This window comes from Artemia franciscana, chromosome 14 (assembly GCF_032884065.1).
Source record: "Artemia franciscana chromosome 14, ASM3288406v1, whole genome shotgun sequence".
Classification (NCBI taxonomy): Eukaryota; Metazoa; Arthropoda; class Branchiopoda; order Anostraca; family Artemiidae; genus Artemia; species Artemia franciscana.
The window spans coordinates 39,893,965-39,912,444 of NC_088876.1; the positions used below are offsets into that span (position 1 = coordinate 39,893,965).

The following is an 18,480-nucleotide window of genomic DNA, read 5'->3' on the forward strand; positions in this document are numbered from 1 at the left end:
CCAATCAACTTCTGCAATTGCCTGCTTAAATTTTTCAAGGTTACTCTGGCTAAACACGTGCATTGGACTCTTAGGAATTATTGGTGCTGGCTTTTGGGGAATACAGAGATCAAATCTTGTTGAAATCCCAAAATGATCGGATACATCTGTAATAATAACTCTTGGAGCTGAAAAAAACAAATTTGAAAAAATATTGTCAATTAGCTTTGATGATGAGGTGGTTACTCGTGTGCATATATTTATAGTTGGAATCAAACCATAGGACATACAAAGCTGCAAAAAATCCATAGAAACACTCGCATCAAGCTGATATAGGTCAATATTAAAATCCCGAGCATCATAAATGGATGTGAACTAGTTGCTAGTTTCTCCAGCTGCTTATCCAAAAGATCCATAAAGATTGGTATGGAGCCAGATGGCGGCCTATACAATATAATAACAAATGAATCTTTAGGTTTCAGCCTAAGTTGAAAAATAAATGGTTCAAAAACCATTTCCTGGTATACTACTAAGTCATTTCTTACCAAAACCTCAATATCGCTCCGAATATATGCACCGTTTCCTCCATGTTGTGGAAACTGTCGATTCCTATTGTAGAATTTATATCCTGGTATATTTAAAAGAGCGGAGTTGTGGTCATTCATCCAGGTTTCAGTATTGGAATGCGAATAGGAAACCTACAGAAACCAAGAAATTTACAAAAAAGTCCGAAGCATCAATTTTTGGGATCACGAACACTCAACGATATTGAAGGTTATTCTACGGCTGACTATCTCAAATTCTAGAGTTAAATCCTTAAAAATAATTGAACTATCTCTGCATTTGTTAAAAGTTTCAACTTGATAATCGAGGCCGTTTCTCAAATATTACTGATGCATCCTTTTGATAATTTGCATGCCCATAGCATGTTTTGATTTAGTTCAAAATTCCCCTCAACGTTCCTCAAAAATATTACTGACTTAATACCCTAGCCTGACCCTTATGCACTTTTTATAGCTTGCTTGCAAATAGTGTGTTTCTATTTAGTTCAATATCTCGCCTAGTATTCTTCAAAATCTTCAGGTTCTTAACTTGAGACCATTTGAAGACCAAGATTCAAAAATACGTCCTCCAGTTACGCATTCTACGTGTAAGCACAAGACCATTCGCATAGCTTCCAAATATTTCCCCAAGGACTGTGGGGGTCAAATCATCCCCAGAGGCACAACAATTTGACTTTTCAGTGACTTTTCTATTTATTGCTAACATGGAAGCAATGCCTTTAGCGTACCGCATTGTCATAACAAATAGCTTCAAGTCATGTCTAACGTCTAGACTTTTTTAGAGGCCTCTTACCCCTATGATGGACTTTCAGCTCATGTTTACCTCCATCCTTGTGAAATGTACCATTTATTAGGCAAAAAGGTATTTGTCTCTTCCATGTCTATTCTGGTCTCAAGGTAAAGTTAAACTAAAGCTTTTCGTCAAGTTCCACAGGAAATGCATTATGTTGGCTTTAAATTGATACTTTATGGCCTATAATACAGAGCTTTAGTAAACAGCTTTAACATTGAAACTTTAACTATTGCACTGACGCTTCCATGAACTCCGTGATGTAATAATGTCTATTACCAAGTAATTTAAAAATCCTTTTTCAACTCAAATTACTCAGATCTTTTCTGATTTTTAAGCTACGAATGCTATTAATATTAAATAGAATTTTTTCAACTTCGCAATTGGCTTGTGTTACGGAGTGAAATTGTTCTACGCTGCAGTGTTCGCAAGGCTTACTAACTTCATTGAACAAATGTGAAAGACATTCTTAGCCAATGTGAAATCGACATTCGATGATGATGGAAGCCAAAACATTCTTTCGTTGAGCAAATCGGGCTGAAATCACATGTTGGTGTACATATTTGATTTCATCTGCCTCTAGTCTTTGTGAGATTGGGCCACATTATTGGAATAAGTCAATTGGACGTTTGCATCTTATGGTTTTGACATGCCGAACGAATTTCGCTTAAAATTTGCCAGACTCAAAGAAGTTTGGCAGCATTCAGAGATTGCTATTTTAAAATCAAAACATGTGACTTTTGGACTTCTAGAATTTGATAGGATATAAAAAACAAGATTTAGCAACATGATATCTGTTAGAATAGTGAATGTGGACTATTATCTTGCCCGACCGCTACCTGATGTAGATTTATCGTATAATGTCTTCAGAGGCTTTGAAATTCCTCTTGTTCCAATTATTAGGATTTTTGGCGTGACATTGTCAGGTTTGTCTAATGCAGAATTTAATTAAATACAACAAAACTAATATAAATATTAAAAGTCTAGAAGTGCTTCTTTTGAAATAAACCTTGTAATGAAAAATGGCAGCCTAGTAGGGTACCATTCAATTCCCTAATTGGTACTCTTCTCAAAAATAATATTTGTTGCTCTTGAAATGTATCCTTCCAGGGGAAGGTTAGGGCTGTTCAGGAGAAAACATGAAATAACAGCAATATTATTTTCAAAAACTAAAGCCAATAAAAAAGTGGTTTTAAACTCAAAATTAAGGTATTAAAAAATTGAATGCATAAAAGGCCCTATACCTAGGCTATCTGAATTTTGCCAAAACACCAATTTACCTTAATTTTGGGTTGGAATTGCAGCTAGTATTACTTTAATATGACTTTAAGCCATAGCCCAGGTCAATTAAGTTTTTTTTTCTATATTAGGTGCACAAATTATTAAAATTCTATCAATCTGGATTGAGTAAACATTTGAGGCTGAAAGCATTTTTCTTACCTAACCTAACTTAAGCAGAAGATCTATTTTTCAAGGCTTCACATATGGATCACAAAGAATTAATAAGTCACCACAATATATTGACCCCTTGAAAAGGAAGAAAGAGATGTTTGGCACTTCAAAGTACATTGCTGTGGTAGGGATCTATTAGGATTGATTCACCCAACTTGACTACTATGTTTTCCAAGATAGCAAAAAGCCTCTAATCTAGAATTTACCAAAAGTTTCTTTAATAACAGGGTTAGAGAAGCTAGAAATACCAACGGGGAGTCATATTTTAATTTGTACTCCTCCCTCAACCATTTATTCTGTATTTGCTCCAGCACCCCACCCACTCCTGGTGTCCAAAATATGACCCAAAGCTGTGCAAAAAAAACTGAAAGAAAACACTAGAACTAGGATATTCTTAATTTGGGCTATATATTTGCACATTAATGGGGGTTGGGTGGTTAAGCATTGCAGAGCTGCATGCATAATATGACCTAACCTAGCCAAAATACCAACTAAATATTTTTTCAAATATAGCTACAATATACTTTTCCACTGAGTTGAAGCTAATTGTCTCTGTTCACAAGCAGCAATAAACCAGTTATTGTCTGATTTGATTGATGCAAATTCTCAAGTGTGTACTGGCTAACAGATAAGTACACATTTTTAGATAATACAAGGGTCAATTTTTTCAAATGTCAAGTCAGCTCTCAACAGATGTTATATGAGTGACAGAGAGCAAGGATGCAATTTGGGTGACTGCACAACTCTCATACTACACACTTTGCCTTTGTTTACATCCAGGCCTCAGTCAGCATTGTGCTGCAGCCAAATAATCATGCCCACCTTTATTGTTTCTCTCACCAAATGTTAACTTGGATTTGTTTCCTATAGGCTGTAGTGCTCCAGAAATCCACCAGAGAATGAATTGTGTGTATAAGGAAAACTTCATGAGCAATGGTAATGTGGTGAATGGTGTAAAAAGTTTAATGATAGCCAAAATAATGTGCAAAATGAAAGGGGCAAAGGATACAAGTCCACTGTGTCAGATGACCTTGTTGAATAAATTGAGATAATGGTTAAAGAGGTCCATGAATTCACCATAACCGCTTTCTCTAAGGAATTTCTGGAAGTTCATGGTTTATATTGCCCTGTATTGCTACTGTATGATTAGGTTACAGCAAACTTTGTCCACTTTTGGTCCCAAAAGATGGATTTTTCAAATGGCATCAGCAACAGAGATTTTTCAACATTATTATATTGTATCAGATTAACAACACTTTTTGACTACTGAGGTCCCTGCGTCAGCCCTGCAGTGCATTGCTGCAGCATGATTTGATATCTGGGTCCTGTATTACCAAGCTAAAGTCAAACCCACTGCACCATCACATGACTTCAACACTATTACCATGAAGGAGATATCTTTTTGAAGGCAATCATAACTGGATATGAAGCCTGGATTCAATACAACACACCAGAAACAAAACAACAATCACAGCAATGAATACATTCAAATTCACAAAACAAACGTTCAACAACAAAAAGTCCATGGCTACTGTTTTTTTGGGGCCAAAAAGTGTGCTGGTTATGAAACCTGGAACCACAATCACTCCAGCTGTTTATTGTGAAGTTTTGCATTAATTGCATTAAGTTACTCAAGACAAATAAAGAGGAAAGATGATAAATGGATTTGTTCTGATCCATGATGATGCTTGTCTAAACACTTCTGGTGGAACTCAATTCCACCATGTTTGTGAACATTTTCAGTGGGACATTTTGGGGATCAGCAATAGTACTAGCTTTGCACCCAACACAGAGCAATCAGTGCAAGTTAGGGACCATCTTTGATTTGTATGGGGTGTAAACTGATGCATCACACATGTATGGGAGTGTGAAATGCTGGGCTATGATTATGAATAAGGGGTTGAAGGAAGTTTTGTCCTGTGTTTTAGGGGGAAGGAAACCAGTCAGTCTGGTAGACTCACAGATGAGATTGGTGTTTCTGCTTGAGGGGTATCTCTGACTTGTTGATTTTTGGTGACTGAGGTTGGTTAAAGAATACCCTTTATGTGGTGCCTGTTCCTTCTGTAGGGGGCTTCTTTTTTCTCTAAACATGTAGTATCAACATGTAGCATCTCAACAAGTAGGATCTCTGGTTCACATATTGTCTCTTGATTATGTCTACCTGTTAGAATTTGCCATGGATTTGACCCTCAATTGATTGTCTAAATTTTCAGCTTCTTGTTTTCTATTTGTTTCAGCTGTCTCACTCAAAGTACTTGCTTTGTTGTGACATATTGTTTATTCATTTTTTTGGGGACTGACTGTGGCACACAATCTTTGGTTGTTGTTACTACTGACCTCAGATTTCTGCTCTTTAGTAAATTCAGATGGGTAGGCCAAACTGATAAAGGAGTGTCCTTGTATTCCGGTAGTGCTTACTCAATATCATTTGCCATGAAATTTGCTTTGTTAAGTAATTTTTGGCTGCCCATATAGATTTTTGTCAATTGGTTTGACTGGGGAAAACTTAGCAAGGAAGTGATCAGCAACATTTTTCAATCCAATATGAATTTCTGGAAAAGTGAGGATGTATATTGTTGCTAAAAGTCAATTAAAAGGACACAAGATATTCCATGGTATGTATATTAATTTTTCAAATAGGGTTCAAATTGATATGTATGCGCATCCCACTCTGTCAACTTCAAGTTATTGGCTGAGTTGGTTGAAAGTACTAAGAAAGTGTTTTTCTTCTTCATAAGAAATTTGTTGTGAAGATCTTAACCAATTTTCTGCCATGGTGGGCAAGGAACACCATTTGGTATTTATGGCTGTTTCTTTTGGAACTCTTGTATTTGGCACATTTCATAGCACTTAAGGTATGTTCCTTGGTATTCTTTGTCATTCCTGGCCAAGCTTGCTGATTGATCTTTTTAGTACCTGGATATGATGATTGTATGCATTTGAGGCTGTTCTTTCAGGAATGTTTGGGCATGACTAGGTGATCTCCTTTATGTATAATTTGGTCTATGACTGTTAGGAGGAGGGCCAACCACTTTGGATTGTTTTGGCAACGTCAGTTGTTGTCTCTTGTTGAAGTCTTTCAAGTATATCATTACTTACGGATGGGAACAAAATGATGGAATATGGCTATGATTCAATCTATTTTGGTTTTTTGCATCCTTTTCAATAATATACAAATGTGACAAAGTGTCAGCAATGGAAATATCCTTGCTAAGGCTGAACATTATTATAAGAATAGGCTGTTGGATACAGTAGCATGTATTGCAGTACTGAAGATGAGTTTCATATTGGGCCATGATGAGTTTCATATTAACCATGATTTTTGGCAGTGATGGTGCTAGTGCTATTGCATTCAGCTGAAAAGAATGATAGATAATTCCTTCTCAATCCGATTGAAGTTCTTTTTGGCAGTGTTCAATGAGTGTGATGTAAAAGAGATTGGTTTTCTGTTTTGAGTGAGAGTAACTGCAAGGGCAAATTTAAAATTGTCAACTTGTAGCTGAATTTTCCTTGTTGTCAAATCAAAAAATCACAGTGACCTGCAAAAAGGTTTCTTTGGTTCATTTTAAAGATGTACTGTGTGATTGTTATCACTTAAGCTGTCATTGTTTTGCCAAGTGGGGGAGTGGCTGATTCAATGATGATGGATTGGGAATGTATATTGCTGGGTAATTCAATGTTTCCAATATAGTAAAGAGTTCATCTTTGGTAGATAATTTTGTCATTTTTCTCAATGCACAAACCTTTTGTAAGTTTCGATGGATACCATTTTCCAATTTTATGTGTTCAGGGCATGGTGTACTGTTGCACCAAAAACGTAATTTTGAGGGTTGAATAAAACGTAATTTTGAGGCAGTAAACCCACTCAGTGATCGGATCTCCAACATTGAAAGAGACATGGCATCTAAGTGTTCTGTTGCTGATGTCGATAGCAGAATTTCTAAACTAGTCGCGGAGGGAAAGGTTGGTACTGACCTAGAGGACCAAGTCCTAAAAGTGATGAGGCAGGATAGGGACAGACAACGCAGGAAACTGAACCTCATCGCTTACGGTGTCTCACCTACAGACGATGATACAAACTTTGTGATCCAGCACCTAGCCTCAGATTATAGTCTCCCGGCGTCAAAATTCTGAACCTGAAAAGACTCGGTGCAAACAACCCACCCACCCAGCAAGTCCCAGACCGCCCTCCCCCGATTCTTTTTAGTGTTACGGACATTGCCACCAAGGTAAAGATCTTGAAAAAATCCGTCGAGCTGAAAGCAGACATACAGTTCCACAGCGATGAGTCCCGAGAGGACAGAGCTAAACGTAAGAGCGCTACAGAGGAACTTAAAAGACGGATTGCAAATGGTGAGACTGACCTCGGAGTACGGAACGGCAAAGTCGTTTCAAAAAACGGTCAGCGAGCTCCACCCCCAGCATTGGGGGCGATGGAGCACTAGATGCACAGCCAGACGAAAGACATGTAAATAGTAGTTTAGTGTCATTTAACAGTGTATTATATAGTAGTTCCATATCAGCTCAAGAACATGCCAAATCTGACACTAGCTGCGTTCTTTCTGTTGAATCGGAATACAACTCGCCAGATTCTTATTCAACTGACGCAGCATCTAGCGAAGCAGACGAAAGTCCGTCATCCAACGATGACGTGCTAGTTCCAGCGGGCTCAGGAAGAAGAAGAAGCAGACAGAAACAAGTGATGAAAGTGTTGTCAACAAACATTGACTCCTTGCCAAACAAGCTGAATGAGCTAAAAGTGTTGCTGGCTCACGAAGATATAGACGTTGTGTGCTTAAGTGAAATTTGCCCAAAAAACTCTCAAAATAGACTGGAGGATAGCCATATTCAGATACCAGGATACACAGTCATTTCGAATCTGGACAGACCCAATGTGAGGAGAGGAGTTGCCATATACATCAAGTCAGCCTTGAAGGTAAATAACATTGACCTTTTCACAAGTGCCAATTATTTTTGGGTAGAGTCTATCCTGGTTGAATTGACAGTAGGGTCTGAAAAGTTTAGAATTGGCGTGATTTACCGTAGCCCTTCCTCCCCCAGCTCCGAAGAATCATTTCAGTATGTGGCAAATATTATAAATGAAATGACAATATGTAACCCCAAAAATGTCATCATCGCAGGAGACTTTAACATGCCGGACACCAGGTGGGTCGATGGTTTAGGCTTTACTCTTCAAAACAACTATACCAATCCAACTCTTGAAGCCTTTGCTGATAACCTGCTGGTCCAGACAGTTGAGTTCCCTACCAGACATAGAGATCATCAAACTCCATCTCTCCTTGATCTCGTTCTGTCAAACAACCCCGAAAAAATTATGTCAACAGCAAACTTACCCCCCCTTGGAGCAAGCGACCATCTTTGTATCCTGAGTGCAATAATCTTGAATCAGATACCAACCAACAAAATCAAACGAACGTTTGTTGATTACAAGAAAATACGCCAGGACCTACAAGAGATTGAATGGGAAAACTCCTTGCAACAAGACACTGAAGCATCCTAGGAGCTTTTCAAGGACATACTACTGAGTCTTGAGTTGAAGCATACGAAAACTTACTTCTCAGAACGTCCCAGAACCCTTCCGTATATGTCACCACAGCTAAAAAAAGTCATTAATAAGAAAAAGAAAGCTTGGAAAAAGTATAAAAATTGTGAGAGTGCAGCCCATCTAGAGCAGTACAAAAAGGCCAGGAACAAACTGAGAAATGCGACCAGAAAAGCAACCATAAGATATGAGGAGTCGATAGCACTAGAGGCAAAAACCAATCCAAAAAAGTTTTGGAGATATGTCACTTCAAACAACCCAAGCCGCAGGTCGATCCATCATTTTACCTCCAGCGATGGAACCAAAATAACCGACCCATTGGTAATGGCAGATACCCTCAATCAATGCTTCTCGTCAAATTTCTCCAAAGACCCTGGATGCCCCCCACCGGATATGCCAACCACCCACATCAAACACCCTATGCCACCGATCCAGTTCACAGCTTGTGATACTTACAAGCGCCTAAAAACTTTGGACCCATCCAAGGCAAAGGGACCCGATGGCATCCATCCTAGGTTGCTGAAGGAGACCGCAGCTGAAATAGCGGAACCCCTGACAAGAATATTCCAGATGTCAATAGCTTCCAAAACTATTCCCTCTGACTGGAAAACAGCAAATGTCATGCCAGTTTTCAAAAAAGGACAGAAAGATAAACCACAGAATTACAGACCCATCAGCCTGACTTCTGTCCCATCAAAAGTCATGGAAGGCGTCTTAAATGATGCAATCGTTGCACATCTGGAAACTAACAGCCTGTTATATGATGGACAACATGGTTTCAGGAAGGGTCGCTCTGTGGAGACAAACCTAATTCAATCATATGACATAATCACCAAGATGATTGAGGAAGGCCTTCCAGTTGACGTACTCTTGCTGGACCAAGCCAAAGCTTTCGAGAAGGTAGTACACTCGTACCTGGAAAGGAAACTAGAGTTCTATCAACTCCACCAAGATGTAAGGGAATGGATTATCCAGTTTCTCAAGGATAGAATACAGAGGGTGATGATGTATGATGAGGAGGGGAATCAAATCATGTCAAACCCAACTCCAGTGCTCAGCGGAGTTCCGCAAGGAACTAAACTGGGACCTACCCTCTTCAACATGTTCATCAATGACTCAGCCCAGTCAGTGCAAAATGACCTTAAACTGTTTGCAGACGACTCGAAATTGTTTGGCCCAGTCGCAAACAACCAACAGTGCGCAGCTCTGCAGGCAGATCTGCACACCCTCAACAACTGGTCCTCTTCCTGGTCCCTCGAGTTTAATGCTGAAAAGTGCAAAGTCCTACATCTTGGCCCTAAGAACCCAGGAATGACATATACAATGACAGATCGTACTGGGAAGCTCATAACTTTGGAAACTGTCACCGAAGAAAGAGACCTTGGGGTCATTGTTGATGACAAAATGAAATTCCATAGTCAGAGCAAATACCTAGCTGCAAAAGGCAACAGGTCCCTTGGTCTCATCAGACGTAATATCACCAGTAGATCTCCCAGGACAATCAGGAAGCTATATACAGGACTGGTCAGACCGCAACTTGAGTACGGAGTCTCTCTTGCCGTTCCCCACTATGTCGTGGACAAGAAGATCCTTGAGAGCGTTCAGCGGAGGGCTACAAAACTACCAACCAAATGTAAGAACCTCTCGTACCCTGAACGCCTCAAGAAACTCAAGCTCCCAACCCTGACGTACAGGAGGAAACGCGGAGATGCAATCCTGACCCACAAGCTGCTGGAGAATGGTGTCACACCAGGGCTTTTTAATAAGTCGCTCTCTAGCCACACCCGGGGCCACACCAAGAAGCTCCAGCAACAAAGAAGCTCACGGAGAGAACGTTCCAACTTCTTCTCAACTCGTGCTGTTCCACTGTGGAATTCCCTTAGTGAAGAAACAGTTCAGTCCAAAACTGTTGACAACTTCAAAAAAGCAATTGACCGAGACTGGGCAGCGATGGAGTGGAAACTACACTGGGAGGCCAGTGGATCTACTCAACGGAACTAGACAACGCACTTCCACCTCCATCACTCAACCGGCGAATCTACAGGATGTTCACCCAACCTTATTCGCCGGCCAGTGCGATTTAAGGTAATTTAAGGATAAATAAAAAACATCAAAACTTTAAGGAATAAACATCAAGATATGTCAATTAAAGTGACAATACATGGTCATTTCTTTTTTTAGTGAAGCGCACATTATGTTCTGGTCTTGAGAAGGCATGGGAGTTATTTGTCCTGTGCATTTTAATTTTTGATCATTTTGAGTTTGTCTTGACTATTTATTGTAATTGCATAAGAGCAACACTTTGGTTTTGTTGTAGTTTTTTTTTGTTCCTAGTACTCCGATTTCAGCTTTGTCCTAGAAAGTGGTAAGGGTCTAGCCTCTGCGGTTTTTACAGAAAGTGTGGACCTTAGGCTGGATTGATGAATATGATTTTGCATTTTTGAAAGCTTCATAGAAATCTTGCCTTGGGCCAAAAAGGATGGTTTTTGCTTGTTTTTGAGCCAGAGCCTATAGTCTTTGAAGTGAAGTAGAGTTTTATAGCCTATGTCAGAGAGAACTATCTGAAGTTATAACCATAGAAAAGAGCTTGGTGAGTACCAAGAGGAGCGTTATCCTCTATAGTCCCTGTACTCCCTTTTGAAACTTTCTCTCTTCCACAGTGATAGGATCACTCCTGTGCGCCAGTCTTTTGGGAGGATCTCCGAGTCTCGTATTGCATTGAATCGCATTTGTAGCCATAACAGGGTAGTGCCACCACAGTTTATAAGCGGCTCCACAGAGATTCACAAATACAAGGAGGTTTATGGTTTTCTATTTATTCTCAGCATTTTGAGTTTCTACCACTGACATTAAGCAACTACGGCTTAATGTCAGCTTTAACGAGTTTATTATAGATCACAGGCTGAGGGATGGCAGGAGTTGCTACAGATGGAGAGGGAGGGTACGTATAAAGCAAAGATGAAAAGTTATTGTTTCACCTTGAAAGGTCGGACGCTATGTCTTTGCTTAACACCCTGTCCACAGATAGTAATTTTCCTATTAATTGAGCACACTAGCCCGAGAGGTTGTGTAAGTGTTTGTACAATGCTCCAACGTCCTTCTTTGTGGCAGCTTCTTGTAGCTCCTCAGCTTCTGTCTCGATAAGTCTTCATATACCCCTTCAGTCTGGCCTACCTTCGAAGTGTAACGATGTCGACAGCCTCCTGTGACAGCCAAAGCGTTTTGAACTGAACTTGCAAGCCGAGAGTTGTTCTAGCTGCGTTGGTGACTCCAGTTTTAAACGAGTCTCACATGGCTTCAATATCTTTATAACGGTTTTTAGTCTCAATTGTGTGTGTACTGCTCTTTGATCGCAGTAGTATTATGACTGTGGAGATTTAGCGTTGCAATGCGCTCGTCGACCTTCTGAAATTTCAGCTTAAGACGAATTTTTGCAACTACACATTGGCGGTCAATATTGCCTAGGCCAGCACCATGAAACGAGCGGCAATTAGAAACTGACATAGACCATGGCCAAGAGATGATGATCTGATCAATATTTTGTTTGTGACTCTGTTGTTGCTATGCCAAGTGTACTGATGAAGTCGCAGTCTTTCGAAAACTGTGTTGGAGATAAGCTAATGGGGGTTACACGTTGCATGGTGTCTTTTCGTATGCCTGTGGGATCACTAGTGATAACATTGAAGTCCCCAAGAAGAACATTGTCATCAGCCTCGTTTGTTGTTTCCTAGCATACGACAGCAACAAAATCTTACATAATGGTGTCTCAGGTGGCTGCGAAGAGACGCTCTGATATGGTGTTATGGGATATAAGTGCATTTCTAGCTCTCTTATGAAGAACCAGACCAACATTTCCTTGTTTTACCAGTACCCAACCGAATTAGACTGTAATAGTCACTGTTGCAGTTGTTCTCCTATAGAGGATCCTCCCACGATGGTGTTCTGCTTCACCATGCAATTTAACCCATTGCTGGGAGAAGGTTTGTGACTCGCCGGACTTGCCCACACGCCGGTGGGCCCTGCTGAGTGTACATTCGAGGGGTTTTCTTCCTCCTCCGTCTGTATTTACGACCCCGGGTGAGAGTGTTCCAGTTTCTATTATAGACCCCCAGAGACTAGGCCCTCCTTGGTCCGCGCCTCCTACTGTAGGTACCCAACATATCTGTTGGACATTCCCCTATTCGCCACCTGGGTAAGCGCTGAGTGGCCAGGGGGAGGCTTCTACTGAGAAGGTGACTCAGTAGGTACTTGTGTATGCCAAAGCTAACTAGCATGTTACAAATCACTTACTTAATATATATATATATATATATATATATATATATATATATATATATATATATATATATATATATATATATATATATATATATATATATAGAAAAAAAATATAGCTAACGGTAAAATTTAAACTTCACATAATCTCAGTCACATAAATAGGTGAAAACACAATCACAATCACATAAATAGGCGAGTCAGCATTGAATCGTACAGCTTGTTGAGAGATCGCATAGAAACTCTAATCGATAACTTTATTTGATGTAATTGGTAATCAGTGCTCTGTTATTTTTGACGCTCGACGGGAGATAACATTTCCCACTAGGGTGATGTATATCAGATTGTGGAGAAAACAGCATTGAAAAGTTTTGGAATAATAAAACGATTGAATGACCTCTTTTATTTGACAGTTTTCCCATGAGCCTATCGAATAGATCTACAGACTGAATTGGTCAACATCTAGTGGATATAAGCGTCTGGCTGTAAGTGATACCATGGTATTTAAGAGACTGGGACTGCTGGATTCTAATAATATCGACTTCCGGCAGATTAGCATCTGCCGGATTAGTGCTGTTAAAAAAAAAAAATTCTGTTTTTAAAACGTTGACCCGTAGTCCTATTCTTCTGTATTGGGTAACTAGGAGGTGAAAATTCTCTTGTAAACCCCTTAGCGTGCTGCTTTGGAGCAACGAACTGTCTGCATATGAAATAAAACTGAGATCCACGGCCTCTATAAATTTTTTTTCTCAAATAACTTTAGTTACGGAATAAATTGCAGAACTGCTAATGATGGGGCTTAGAGCAGACCCTTGTCTAACTCCCTTAGAAAGCTCAATTGGTTCAGAAAGCTTTTGCTCATGGTGTCCAGCTATTTTTTCCTGCCCCAAAACAAGACGGGTTTGTGTGTGGGAGTACCAATCACGGAGAGCTAGGACAATGCTGGGATCTACACTTGAATATAAGAGGCAGCACAGTTTTTATGAGTGGACGATTTAGTCCAAAACAGCAGTTTGACGCTGCAGATAAACAGTGTTTTTTGACCAGATATGTAGTTGTTATTATTCTCTTTAGTTGCTGATGGGCGTGTCCTCAGCCCAATCCATTCCTGAATCCAAGGTATTTGTCTCCCATTAGAGCATGTGAAATAATATGGGGCTGCAGCACTTTCTCAAAAACATTGCTGATAACCCACGAAACTGTGATTAGCCTGTAGCTTTTACAAAGCAGTGAATCTTACTTCTTTTTCAGAATATTCTATTTGTGGCCACCGATATTCTATTTGTGGAAAGTTGGCAGGTGTGTCGTTTTGTAAGTGCCTCGTAGTGATCCCATTGAGCCCTGGAGACTTGTTGTTTTTCAATGTTTCTATAATTGTTTCAACATGACTGCACTGTTGTATTAGAAATATTAGCCATTTAGAAATAATGACCGCAATGCATCGGGGTTTTGAGCTACCTGCTTTTCTTTCTAGCTTAGATCTGAAAGTGGAGTCCAGCTCTTTGGGTGGTGGCGCAAACATATGCTTGTAATGGTTTACCTAACTTTCATCGGAACTGAGAATTTGCACATCATCGTCAGCCCTTTTGATTGAAATTGCTTCCACAGGATGTTTGGGTAATTCTTTGGGTAATTCTAAATACAGTTGAATTCTTTTTTCGCATATCATAAGCACTGAAAAGGCAGTCCAGAGTGGGGCTTTTCACAATCCTTCCACAATTGGCACCAGAATTTGGATCTCTTCTTTATGAACTTGACAATTGGGATATCCCATCCCTTGCTGCGAGTGTTGAGATACATTTTTGCCACTGGTACTGGCTGATTCCGCCACTTCATCGGGTGTATGATTTCGGAGCAAAAGATAGTCAGAGGAAGCAGAGCAACCATGAGCAAGCAGGTGGAAAGGTACTTTAATCTTAGATAGAATCGAGTCAAGGACGTTTTTGTGCAAGGACTGATCTACTCTGTGCCAATCACTTTCAAACAGTTCGTGGTAACGAGCTGTAGTAAGGAGCGACCCGGTTCAATAGTAACTAAAACTCTAAAAACTGGAATTTGATACCAATAGCTGCATCAAAAGAATCACATTTTAATGCGGATCTTAAATATATAAGGTTCATAAAGTTTAGTCTTACCCATCAAAAGTTACGAGCCTGAGAAAATTTGCCTTATTTTAAAAAATAGGGGGAAACACCCGCTAAAAGTCATAGAATCTTAACGAAAATCACACCATCAGATTCAGCGTATCAGTGAACCCTATTATAGAAGTTTCAAGCTCCTATTTACAAAAATGTGGAATTTTGTATTTTTTGCCAGAAGGCAGATCACAGATGCGTGTTTATTTTTTTTTTCCAGGGGTGATCGTATCGACCCAGTGGTCCTAGAATGTTGCGAGAGGGCTCATTCTAACGGAAATGAAAAGTTCTAGTGGCCTTTTTAAGTGACCAAAAAATTGGTTGGGGTTAGGGGTTGACAAGAGGGGGATATATTGGGGGAACTTTCCATCAAGGAATTTGTCATGGGGAAGAAAATTTCCATGAAGGGAGCGCAGGATTTTCTAGCATTATTTAAAAAAAAACAAAGAAAAAATAAATATGAAAAAGTTTTTTCAACTGGAAATAAGGAGCAGCATTAAAACTTAAAACGAACAGAAATTATTATGCATATGAGCTCACCTCCTCCTAATACCTCGCTCTTTACGCTAAAGTATTTTTAGTAATTTCAACCATTTATTCTACGGCTTTTGTGATTCAGCGGCCATTCTTAATGAATTGGGACAAAATTTAAGCTTTAGCGTATAGAGCGAGGTACTTCTCTCTCGCTCGCTTTCTCTCTCTCTTTCGCTAATACATATCAGACAGTCAGACAGTCATCCCTACTAGCTTATGCCCACCGCTTAGAGTACGGATGCTTAAAGCCGTTGAATGGTTAGACTGTTTCCTTAGCGGCAATCAATTGCTAAACATATACCAACAATGTAGTTCCTTTCTTTTGCCCATGTTCACCGCTTGAGGTACGGATGCCTTCAAGCCGAGGCTAGTTAGACCCGTTGTTCTAGCGCTAGGCCATTGCTATAGGCACATACCAACACCATATTCCTCTTTCATGGGGTATTTCATTGAGCCTATGTTTGCCGCGCTTAAAGCACGAATCCTTAAAGCCGTCAATGGTTAGACCATTGCTCAAGTGGTAGTAACCATCCGCTTCACACATACCAACAATATACTCATTCTCATTTGGGGTTCCCATCTAGCCCATGTCTACTCGACTTTTTGTAGTCAATTACAGACAGTTGAAATTTTTGTTTCTGGCCCAAATCCCTTGGCTTATAAATGCAAGTTCACTTGCATAAGAGTCGAGGCAGATTGCAGGAGGCCTTTGTAGGCCTTGAATTGGACTCGTTATTTCCATTCATATTCATTTCTTTGGCGGGGTAATCAGTTGTAAATAGATTGCCAAATTTGTCAATATGCTGCTTCCCCCTTTCTGCGACCGTGAATTAACCTGAGAGAGAACCTCCAACAGGTTGAACCCAACCCACCGTGAATTAGCATGAGAGGGTTGACTCTAGTTCAGCGTTGTCGAGTGATAGCCATGAGAGGAAAATTTTCAAGTAATTTAACCCGTAGTCAACCTGCGTGTGTTCCCCAGCGAGAACCTCCAACAGGTACGACTCTAGTTTGGCATTTGTGAAGGGACACACATGCACGGAAAGGTGTAGCATAAATGGCAGACAGTAACAACGGCAATCAAAGGGATAAAATTAACCCTTGACTGGGCTGCCCACTTAATTCAACAATCTGTCTTGGCTTTTTTCTACAATTGACCATGACTTCCACTTTTCCCACAACTATTCCCTCTTTTTTAAATTCAAAAAATGGGGTTAACCCCGTCATATATGTAATAAAAACATGATAATACAAAAGTTCGTTACCTAAGCTAATTTATAAGTTACGTATATCTTTTACTAATAAAAACATTCGTAAAAAATTAAGAGTTCTAGCTGCCTTTTTAAGTAACCGAAATATCGGAGGGCAACTAGGCTTCCTCCCCCGCTCTTTTTTTCTCAAAATCATTCGATCAAAACTATGAAAAAGCCATTTAGCAAAAAAAAAAAAAAAAAAAAAAAAAAAAAAAAAAAAAAAAAAAAAATGCAAACTTCGTTTTAATTATTCTTCTGCGGAGAGCCAAAATCAAAACATGCATAGATTAAAAAACGTTCAGAAAATAGATAAACAAACAAGTTTTTTTCAAGTGAAAGTAAGGAGTGACATTAAAACTTAAAACGAACAGGAATTACTTCGCATGTGAAAGGGGCTGCTTCCTCATTAACGCCCCGCTCTTTACGCTAAAGTTTTTTACTGTTTTAGGAGAAGAGTTAGATGAGTTAGTAGAAAGAGTCAAACTTTAGCGTAAACAGCGGGGTGTTGATGAGAAAGCAGCCCTTTTCATATACAAAGTAATTTCTGTTCCTTCTAAGTTTTAAATTCGCTCATTACTTTCTTAAAAAAAACTTGTTTTTTTTATTAAATATGTACCTTGATCGAATGGGGAACACTTGGATCAAAAATGGTACTAATAAGCTAATTTCATCTACATTGGTGCTCAGAGTGCACAACTGCTTTTATCCCTGTCGGGGTTGAAAATTCACAAAAAAGCGAGTGATATCTGATGTGGCTCAGGATTCGCTCTGAATAAAAGTAAAGGACTGGAATTTTGGGACTGGAGTCATAGTGTCATGCAGGCAAACTTAAGTAAAGTGAAAAAACGGTGATCATCTAAAAGTTGACAATTAAAGTCTCCACAGATAACAACTTGTTATCTATGGGGAAAGCAAAGAAAGTAACATTTTTTATTAGTAACATTTATCTGTTTCTTAAAACAGAGGCCTTAAGGCCTCTGTTTTCTGCAAAACCTGCAATTTCTTGGCAAGCCCACAGCTGTAATTCTTCAATATGAAAGAACAAGATCTTTATTCCATTGAATTTTTTAGTCCAGATCTTCCATTCACTGGGTCAGAATTTATGATTTTTCTTCGGGAATGGTCTAAAAATTGGTTTAAAAATGGGAACATTTTGCTCTTTTGCTTATTTTTTTGCGGATTTTCAGCGTATTTTTCAAAAAACAAAAACAGCAACATTACAAAGCACAAATTTGGAAAATATAGTTCAGTATATGGGTAAAGCTAAATATCTCTTATGAAAGAACAGACAAATTGTCGTCCTACTTTGAAACATTCGAGGGGGCGCTGACTTCCAGACACCTGGTATACATCTTAGAAGTCCATGTATGCCGCACAGTTTCGCCACGCTTGGCACACTCCACTAAACGCTTGACACAGTTCTGCCACATTTGGCACCCGCTAGGTGATGTACATGACTTCCGAGAGAGAAAGAGAGCAACCCCTCTGAAACATTAAAACCATAAGACGTTAGAAAATGAACAAGTCAAAAACTTATACAGGATACCGCAGAAAATGAATGAGCCAAAAATTTATACAGGAAACATAAACCTTGAAATGCAAAAAGCACAAAAGTAGAATTTTGGAAAGACATGAAAAGTAGAACAGCAAATGCCAAAGGCACCTTTGCTGAACGTGGGAAATTCCTATGAGAAACACAGAACAGGAAATAGGCTAAAAATTATTTAATATTGATTCAAGATGACAGCAATAAGCATATATAAAAACATCGAGGAATTAAGAACAACAAAAGTAGAAGAATGTATGGAGTGTATTTCTCAGAGGCAATGTTTAAAAAGAAGGAAATGAGAAAATTAGGACTATTAGACTTCATTCTTAGACATCTTTGTTTCTCAGAGCTGTATTTCTTCTTGGGAGGCTACTTGTTAAAGGTGAA

The 18,480-nt window shown here is 39.3% G+C and overlaps 1 protein-coding gene across 2 annotated transcripts in view; it reads left to right on the plus strand.

Annotated features, from left to right (window-relative positions):
• Nucleotides 1-2,040: 2,040 nt before the first annotated feature.
• The window catches only part of LOC136035703 (DNA polymerase zeta catalytic subunit-like), a 133,810-nt gene continuing 117,370 nt past the window's right edge, over nucleotides 2,041-18,480 (plus strand). For both annotated transcript variants that reach the window (XR_010619499.1, XM_065717649.1), the window contains exon 1: nucleotides 2,041-2,258. Coding sequence is in view for 1 of the 2 variants with exons in the window: in XM_065717649.1 (XP_065573721.1) it covers nucleotides 2,120-2,258 (139 nt within the window). In the remaining variant the exon portion in view is untranslated. The remainder of the gene's footprint in view (nucleotides 2,259-18,480) is intronic.